This window comes from Cebus imitator, unplaced genomic scaffold, assembly GCF_001604975.1.
Source record: "Cebus imitator isolate Cc_AM_T3 unplaced genomic scaffold, Cebus_imitator-1.0 Scaffold15, whole genome shotgun sequence".
NCBI classification, from domain to species: Eukaryota; Metazoa; Chordata; class Mammalia; order Primates; family Cebidae; genus Cebus; species Cebus imitator.
The window spans coordinates 10,076,608-10,085,997 of record NW_016107330.1 but is presented as its reverse complement, the minus strand read 5'-3'; the positions used below and the strand labels follow the sequence as shown (position 1 = coordinate 10,085,997).

Sequence of the window (9,390 nt, the reverse complement as noted above, 5' to 3'; positions counted from 1 at the left end):
GGTCCTGCCCCATGGAGGGGCCCTTGGCAGGCAGCAGCAGTCTATCCTGACCACACCCTGCCCTTGCTTCCTGCCCTTCCCTAAGGGGCTGTATCAAAGTTCTGGGAAATGGGGGCCGGGACCCCGGCACAGGGCTTGGCTTAGAGTAGGCCCAAATAAATGGCAGTTGTTCTTAGTACTACTGGATGCCTAGCACACAACAGGACACCTGCGATCAGGTATGTGACGCGCATAGCCAGGCCAGATGGGAGGCCCATACAACTGTAACCGTGAATACAACTGTTGTTACTCTAAAGAAAGGAAGACGGTAGCAGGTGCTGAACACCTGTGGGCTGTTTGTGGTTTTGTTTTTCTGTTGGGCTGGGCTTTGTCCCCCTTCCACTCACGGTTCTCACCGCTCCTCTCTTCTTCACAAGGCCACCCGCTGTAAATGTGCTCCAAGTGCAAACAAACTTTTTCCCACTCATCCTGACATCCAAAAGGTTGTGTCTGAGAGAACAAGATTCCCCCAGTCCACCTATGTCCGACTCACAGGGCTGTCTATGAACTGTGCAGGTTTGTAGACGCCAGTGAGCCGAGATGGTGCCATTGCACTCCTGCCTGGGTGACAGAACGAGACTCTGTCTCAAAAAAAAAAAAAAAGAAAAGTTAAATAACAAAAATAAATAAAAAGTTCAGGGATCAAGGACGTGGGGGTAAGAGAGTTGGATTCTGATGCATCCCAAAGCTTGAGCCACCATCCTGTGAGCACCCACCAGGCACCCAGCCCCAATAGGAAAATCCTGATCACTAGGCCCCGCCCCCTTTGCCCTTCTATCAGGCAATCAAAGTCTCCAGACCCACAAGTTACTGATTAACCCTAGGCTTTGAGAAAATGCATAACAATAACTGAAGGGACAATGTAAGCCAAGAAACAAGCTGGGCAGCTCTGGGAGAGAGGAGTGCCAGACAGCTGCTGTCAGCAGGCGCCTGGCCAGAGTGAAACACTCTGCCAATGCCCAGGTGCTGAGCGACAGCGTCCCCCAGCACCTGTGCCCGCAATGGCCTGCACCAAGACTCTGCAGCAGCCCCAGCCCATCTCCGCAGGAGCCACCACAACCGTCACCGCTGTGGGCCCCGCTGTGGATCATCATGGCTCCACAGAATGTGACCTGGAGTGTCTGGTGTGTCGGGAGCCCTACAGCTGTGCCCGGTCGCCCAAGCTGCTGGCCTGTCAGCATGCCTTCTGCGCCATCTGCCTGAAGCTCCTGCTGTGTGTGCAGGACAACACCTGGTCCATCACCTGCCCGCTGTGCCGCAAGGTTACCGCCATCCCCGGGGGCCTCATCTGCAGCCTGCGCGACCACGAGGCAGTGGTGGAGCGGCTGGCCCGGCCATGCACAGAGGTACCGCTCTGTCCTCAGGAGCTGGCGGATCCTGCCGCCTTGGCAGCAGGGCACCCCAGCTTGGTGGGAGAGGATGAGCAGGATGAACTAAGTGCCAACCACGTGGCAGCCCGGCGCCTGGCCGCACACCTACTCCTGCTGGCTTTGCTCATCATCTTCATCGGGCCCTTCGTCTACCCTGGTGTCTTACGGTGGGTGCTCACCTTCATCATCGCCCTGGCCCTGCTGATGTCCACCCTCTTCTGCTGTCTCCCCAGCACCCGGGGCAGCTGCTGGCCCTTCTCCAGGACTCTCTTCTGCAGAGAGCAGAAACACAGCCACATCTCTTCCATTGCCTGAGCCCCCTCAGATGAGGCTGCAACTGCAGCCCTTTCTACTCTTGGGCCCCCTGACTTCCACAGTGAGCAGGGTAAGGGATGACAGACTAAGACTGGCTCCTTTGGGAAATCACATGCCAGCGGGGCTTGCGAGCCAAAGCCGAGGTGGCCATCCTGGGTCAAGAATTACATGTTTGGATGGCAGGCTTGCCCCTATCCTTGTGATAGCATAGCTAAACTGTTGGGGGTAGGGGAGGAGACACAAACTACTTGAACACGACTAGATGGCGGGAGCGCCCGTTCCTCTTATGCCAATGTTCCTGGTCTTTTGATATATAACTTGATGAAAGTATTGCAGTATTGATGCTATTGTAGAATAGAACTGGAATTCCATTTTTTTGCAATTTATGTAGCTGGTTTATTTTCTTGTTTTCCTTTGGGGTGTGTGTGTGTGTGTGTGTGTGTGTGTGTGTGTTTGTGTGTGTTTGGGGCAGCAGTTGGTTCACATTTCCAGTTGCTTCACATTTTCCCTCCTGGGAGCTTGGAGTCCACGGGGAGGGCCCACTCTGCTTCCTCTAACTGAGCATCTCGTGCCCATCCCAGCCTCGGCAAATGTCATGGTTGTTTGGGTCTCCCACTGAGTCCACCCTAGTGTTGGAGAGACAACATGTATGTGACGGGATGGTGTTTCTGAAGCTGCGGGGGGAGTACCACATTTAGCTGGCAGAGTTGGGGAGGGGTGGAAAGGGCAGGGTTTGAGAATTGCTCCCAGCATCCTTACTTCCCCACTCAGAGCCACCAGGCCTTGACTTAGCAGCAAATCTCAGGGTTACCAGGACCGCGGTCCACATACAGCAAGTTCGGCTACCCATCTATTTCATAGTCCCACACGTGAGAACAAGATCTTTATGGATGTTACTCTCTTTGTTATTGCATCTCAAGCCCCATTTGACCTTCTGTCATAAAGATAAGAGGCCCCATAAATGCAACGGTCCTCACCAATAACCCCACCTTTCCCACCTCACCCTGCGAGTTGCAAGGTTTTCTTTGCCTTCTCTCTACCATGTCTGCTTCTTAACACAGGGGAGGCGTCAGCTGGAGGAAATGACTTTCCATGGTTGCCAGGGGCAGCCTCAGACAGGGGTTTATGTAGGAGTGCAGGTGAGCAGAGGTTGGGAGGCCACACATGATTTCCTTCCAAAGGCCCCATAAATGGGAAACAGACTTGAAACCTCACAGGAGTGCTGGCGTCTCAGGGCAACTCTGATACCCATGCCATTGGCCCTAATGACGACTGGAGCTGAGAGTGTATGAGTGTGTGGGCATGCACAGACCTACGCCTTTAAGCCAGACCAAGTGGGCCTGAAGAACACCCTGTCTCCCGAGAGGAGGAGGGTCACTGCCTGAGCTGGCCCTGGGCGTGTCAGTTTGGGATGGCTGCCAGTGGGATAGGCAAGGAACATTCCCTCCCGCTCACTCCTCCACTCCTCTTCGATCTGTCATATTTCTCAGACCCTTCACCAAGATCAAAACCTCCCCTAAAGGTTCAGTTGCTAATGGCACCATTTCTACCATAATAACGGTGGGTACTTGTTTATCCAATACTTACTCTGTGCCAAGTACTTCGCTAACTGCTTTACATGCACTATCTAGTTAATCTTCACAACAACTTTACGAAGTACAGGCCATTATTATCCTTCTCTTGCAGCGGAGGAGCCTGAGGATCAGAGAGGTGAATTCGCCTGCCTGAGGTTGCACGGTCAGTCAATGCTAGAGCTCCCTTGAGAATGAACCCGGGGCTCCTTCTGCCTCACGATGCTGCTTCCTTTGTGTGCAACTCCAAAATAAGCGGGAATCTGGTCAGCACTTGAGGGCTTTTGAGAGGTGCATGGAGAACAAGAAACTAATTTCAGGAGCCTCTAAATTCTAGCAGTCAGCTGCTCAGAGAGGCCAGAGAATTTTAGAACCTGTCATCCATGCTAAAGAGAAGAAAAGAGAATGACAGGCTGGGTGCGGTGGCTCATGCCTGTAATCCCAACACTCTGGGAGGCCAAGGTGGGTGGATCACTTGAGGTCAGGAATTTGAGGCCAGCCTGGCCAACATGGTGAAACCCCGTCTCTACTAAAAACACAAAAAACTTAACCGGGCATGGTGGTGGCACCTGTAATCCCAGCTTCTCTGAGCCTTAGTTTGCCACCTGTAAAGTGGCAGGTGGGGGACACACTCCTCCCAGGGCCTACGTGGGGATTCAGGATGCTGCTGGGTGAGCATCCAGTGTCTAAGGGACTGCTTTTGTCAGCCACCTTTGGCCTCCTTGGGTAAATCGGTTTCTTGGGGCCTGTTCAGCTTGACAGCCAGCAGGGGGCAGCCAGCCAAATGAGGAGCATCGTCCAGGGCAGGCCAATCTGAGCCTACGACCAAGGGGGAGGTCCTAATGATGAAGAGAAATTATAGGGAAAGGCCAAATTTCATTCCCATGAGGCCCATCTCCCTATGCAGCAGCCTTAGAGGCAGACATACCTGGCTTGAATTCCAGTTCTCCACTCACAAGTCACTATGTCTCAGGTTCTTACCCATGAAACCTCCTAGGCTTGCTGGGGAATCAGTGAAATAATCCACAGTTGAGCACTACAGAGGGGAAGGCAGGAAGAAACAGAGATGGGGTTGAGTTCTAGAAAGCCCTAACAGGAATGATGAGAACAGACATTTAATAAACCTGGGCACTAGAATTCACCTTTTCCATTATCAGCCTCAGTACCAGCAGCGTCCTCAACAATATGATGATAACAATAATTGTTGACATTATTTAAATGCACCCTGCAAAGTATATTACATATATTATCACATATGCTCCTATTGTTAGCAAATTATCAGTGAGGACTTTAAGGCACAGAGAGGTGAAGAAATATGCCTGGGGTCACACAGTGAGATGGTGGTGGGGCCGTGAGTAGACTGCAGGAGTTTAACTCCAGGGTTTGGGCTTTGAGTTGCTTTGCTGTACCAGACGGAACATTCCAGCACATCATAAGTCATCAAGGTATGTGAGTCCCCTGTCCCTAAGACTGAAGAATTAAGAAGAGCTGGCATCTTCCCATTCAGTGACAGCTTCCTGATTTAGTGGGTGTCTGGGACAGAGGGTTGTGGGAGTCTACCTGTCCCACCGCCCAGAGCCACTTCCTTGCCTCACCTGATTTATTGCTGGGGACTCCTGTTCATTGTTAGAACCCCTTTGCAAATGACTGGAGGAAGTTTTTCAAGCTTTCCTAAAATAATTAATTCTTTATCAGTGGCAAAGCAGAGCCATTCTAGGAAGAAAGAACTTTCCCACAATTTCTTGCACATTAAAAAGAGAAATCAGATCCAGGCTCTTGAATGTGTCTGGAGGTGTTCTCAAGAACTTTATATTTTTGTTAGAATATCTTGAAATCACATTTTTTAAGTAGGGGAGGGTATATCTCTGGAAGAATTCAAAATTCTGGAAGAATTCTCTCTCTAGAGAATTCAAAACACCATGGAGGCCGGGCACAGTGGCTCACTTCTGTAATGCCAGCACTTTGGGAGGCTGAGGTGGGCGGATCACTTGAGGTCAAAAGTTCAAGACCAGCCTGGCCAACATGGTGAAACCCTGTCTCTACTAAAAATACAAAAATTAGCCAGGCGTGGTGGCATACACCTGTAATCTGAGCTACTTGGGAAGCTGAGGCAGGAGAATTGCTTGAACCAAGGAGGCGGAGGTTGCAGTGAGCTGAGATCGTGCCACTGCACTCCAGCCTGAGTGACAGAGCAAGACAGTCTCAGACAAACAAACAAACCAACAACAACAAAAACCCCACACCATGGAATCTAGAATCCATCCATTCATTTATTCTACAAATATTTCTTGAGGTTCTGCTCTGTGCCAGGTACTGAGCAGGCTATGCAATCCTATTTAATGAGGTAAGGAAATTAATAGATGCTGAGCACCTGTTATGGGTGGAATTGTGTTTCCCCAAAAAAGATACGTTGGAGTCCTAACCCCCAGGGTGTGACTTTCTTTGGAAACAGGTTTTTACAGAGATAATTGAGTTAAAATAAGGTCATTAGAGTGGGTGCTAATCCACTATAACTGGTGTCTTTACAAAGAGAAGACATTTGGACACAGACATACATGTGTAGAGAAAAGATGGTGTGAAGACGCAGGGAAAAGGCCCTAATAGAGGCAGAGATCGGGGTGATGCATCGGCAGGTCCAAGGATGACAAAGATTGCCAGGAAAACACTAGAAGCAAGGAGAGAGGCCAGAACAGATTGTGTCTCAGTCCTCAGCAGGAACTGACCCCAGTGACACCCTGATCTTGCACTCCTAGGCTCCAGAACAGGGTGAGACCAGACATTTCTGTTGATTAAGCCAGTCAGTGGCACCTTAGGAAGGTGGCCACCTTAGGAAGCCAATACAGCACCTCTTCTGTGCCTGTGCTTGCACAGTGCCCAACAAACCGGGCTACTTCAAGTTCAGCTAAGTCACTTTCCCAGAGTCTTATAGCACGTAAGTAGCAGCGTCAGCCTCAAAATCAAGTCTGGTTGACTCCCAAAACTAGATCATATTTCCTTTTCCTATTTTGTGGATGAAAAAAAATCAATGCTCAGAGAAGCCCTGTGATTACCCCCAAAAATGCCCAATACCTTGTAGATGGAGTAAGAATCAGAGCCCACAGTTCCTGAATAATCCTTAGTCCACATCTCCGCCTGGATGTGCAGTCAGGCAGGAAGCCTAAGAATTGCTGAATTATGGCCGGGCGCGGTGGCTCATGCCTGTAATCCCAGCACTTTGGGAGGCCAAGGCAGGCGGATAGTGAGGTCAAGAGATCAAGACCATCCTAGCCAACACGGTAAAACCCCATCTCTGCTAAAAATACAAAAGTTAGCTGGGCATGGTGGCACACGCCTGTAGTCCCAGCTATTCGGGAGGCTGAGGCAGGAGGATTTCTTGAACTTGGGAGGTGGAGGTTGCAGTGAGTGAGGTCCTAGAATTTGACCCGATTGACTCCAGGGCTACCTCTGCGCTTTCCACTCTCCGCGGTTTCTCTCAGCAGCCTGTCTGCAGTGAGAAGCAGGCCAGCGTCTCTTTCGGGACACTGAGGTACCCACTGTAAGAGCCTGTTTGCTCAAAGACAGGACTACAGTGGACATTTGTCTTCTCTTCTTTCCTTCAACTCTTGAATTGATTCAGCCACCCCTGATTTCCCTTTCTAAGGAAACCACCCTGTGCTTAATCTTGTTGAAGGGAGAATTCCACCAGCAACTACTACACAAAGTGGGGCCCTGGTCCTCCTGCAACTCACCACCCTGTTTCACCTGTGGTGGTGACATGATCTAAATCAGCAGTCCCCAACCTTTTTGGCACCAGGAAGCAGTTTCATGGAAGACAATTTTTCCATGGACAGAGGGAAGTGGGGGCAGGACGGGGAGTTGGTTTAGGGGTGATTCAAGCATATTACATTTATTGTACACTTTATTTCTATTATTATTACAATATATAATGAAATAATTCTACAACTCACCATCATGTAGAATCAGTAGGAGCCTTGAGCTTGTTTTCCTACAACCAGAAGGTTCTATCTGGGGGTGATGGGAGACAGTGACAGGTCATCAGGCATTAGATTCTCATAAGGAGTGTGCAACCTAGATCCCTCACATGCGCAGTTCACAATAGAGTTCACGCTCCCATGAGAATCTACTGTGGCCGCTGATCTGACAGGAGGCGGAGCTCTGGTGGTAATTCGAGCAATGGGGAGCGATTGTAAATACAGATGAAGCTTCACTCACTTGCCTCCTGCTCACCTCCTGCTGTGCAGCCTGGTTCCCATGTTATTAACCCCTGATCCATGTTATTGCAATAAGATGCTCTTTTCCAGAACTTCCAAGCTAGAGCCAGTGATCCAAGGAGAAATGAGCTTTTGAATGTGGCTGCAACAAACCAGATCGTCCCCACATCTCATGCTTCCCCTCTGGTCGATTCAGTGAAGCCTCAGATTCCTTCTCTACAGTTAACTTTTCTTCAGATAGCCTGAATCAGTTTCTATTGCTCGCAACCAATATCCCTGAATGAATGCAGGAGCTGTCCAGGACCCCGGCTTCTGAAAAATCCCACCATGGGCCTCAGCCCCTCCAAAATGCCAGGCAAGAAGCAACGCCACAGGTCAGGTGGTCGGAAGCCCTCCTACCACATGTCCCCACCCTCCTAAGAGCCAGCCTGACTTTGTGGGGAGGTTTTCCTGACGTCAGGCCCAGGAGGGCAGTGCCCATGTTAGCTCTGCCTACAAGTGGGGTCAGACAGGAAACATGGTGTGGAGCTCAAGCCAGCCACTGTTAGAGGAGGCTAGCTAGCCTCCACTCCATTGGCCTCATGATCCCCAGAGGCAACAAGCTGTAGTTCTCCAGACACCCAGCGAGAGCCCATCACTGGGGTCAGTCCGCAGAAGAAAACCGTCTGCAAAGTCACTGCAGCTGCAGCAATTTCAAAGCAACTGCAGCTCAGTGCACACCCATGAATGAGGGGGAAAGGAAAAAGAACAATATTCGTGGCCAGTGCTCGTGAGCGCTTCCTGCCTGCAGGTTCTGTTCTTAAAGCTCCCTGAACTAAACTTAACTCTTGTATTCTTCACGACAACACCATGAAGTAAGTGTGATGATTCGTCGTGCTGGGCATTTTATACATCTTCTCGTAGAATCAACACAAAACCCCTATTCAGGCAGGAAACTGAGGCATAGAGAAGGTCAGAGAAGGTCAGCAATGTGCCCGAGTGGCAGGGCTGCAATGCGGAGCCAGGCAGGCCAGTCTGGCTGTAGATCCCCCTCTTAGCCCCTGTACCTCCCATCCCCCTGCCACCCCGAATCATTCCCGTCTTTCCCCACTTTCCCCTACCCCCATCAAACAAGCCAAGGAAAGAACAGGGACCTTGGTCAAGACAGACCTGGGGTCAAAACCAACTTTTAGGGTCAGGCGCAGTGGCTCACACCTATAATCCTAACACTTTCGGGGGTCGAGGTGGGCGGATCACCTGAAGTCAGGAGTTCGAGACCAGCCTGACCAACATGGCAAAACCCCCTCTCTGTGAAAAATACACACAAAAAAATTAGCTGGGCATGGTGGCAGACACCTATAATCCCAGTTACTTGGGAGGCCGAGGCAGGAGAATAGCTGGAACCCAGGAGGCGAAGCTTGCAGTGAACCAAGATCGTGCCAGAACACTCCAGGTTAAGCAACAGAGTGAGACTCTGTCTCAAAAACAACTAAACAAAACAAAAACAAACAACAACAACCACCCATTTACGTTGTCTGTGACCTTGGGTATGGTATGTGCTTTCCATGAATTTGGAAACGTAGTCTCATCAGGCCTGCCTGATACAGATTTTACAGCAATTCAATTAGCTGACATGTACCATACCTGGCACGGATCTCAACACAGAGTGGGCACCCTCCCATCCCATCAGCCTGTCAGTTGCCTGGCAAGGTGTACAATTTAAGGGACACTCCTGACCACCCCCACCCCCATCACCATCACGCAACCTGGGGAAACAAGATCTACCCATATTTACCAAAGTAAAAAAATTGAAGGAAACTTGAATAACGTAAGAGAGTATTTCTGGAGGAGAAGCAGATTCTGACTAGGAAGAGACTTCTGGGATGCTGGTAATGTTGGTAATGT

At 50.2% G+C, this 9,390-nt stretch overlaps 1 protein-coding gene across 1 annotated transcript; it reads left to right on the top strand.

Moving 5' to 3' along the window:
• Nucleotides 1–907: 907 nt before the first annotated feature.
• On the top strand, nucleotides 908–2,110 carry RNF186 (ring finger protein 186). Its single transcript, XM_017506223.2, has one exon. The coding sequence runs from the start codon at nucleotides 1,041–1,043 to the stop codon at nucleotides 1,722–1,724; it is 684 nt and encodes a 227-aa protein (XP_017361712.1). The 5' UTR covers nucleotides 908–1,040; the 3' UTR covers nucleotides 1,725–2,110.
• Nucleotides 2,111–9,390: the final 7,280 nt, after the last annotated feature.

Bases quoted from the DNA above. Each gene is read 5' to 3' on its own strand.
- RNF186 (XM_017506223.2), top strand. From the start codon at position 1,041: ATGGCCTGCACCAAGACTCTGCAGCAGCCCCAGCCCATCTCCGCAGGA.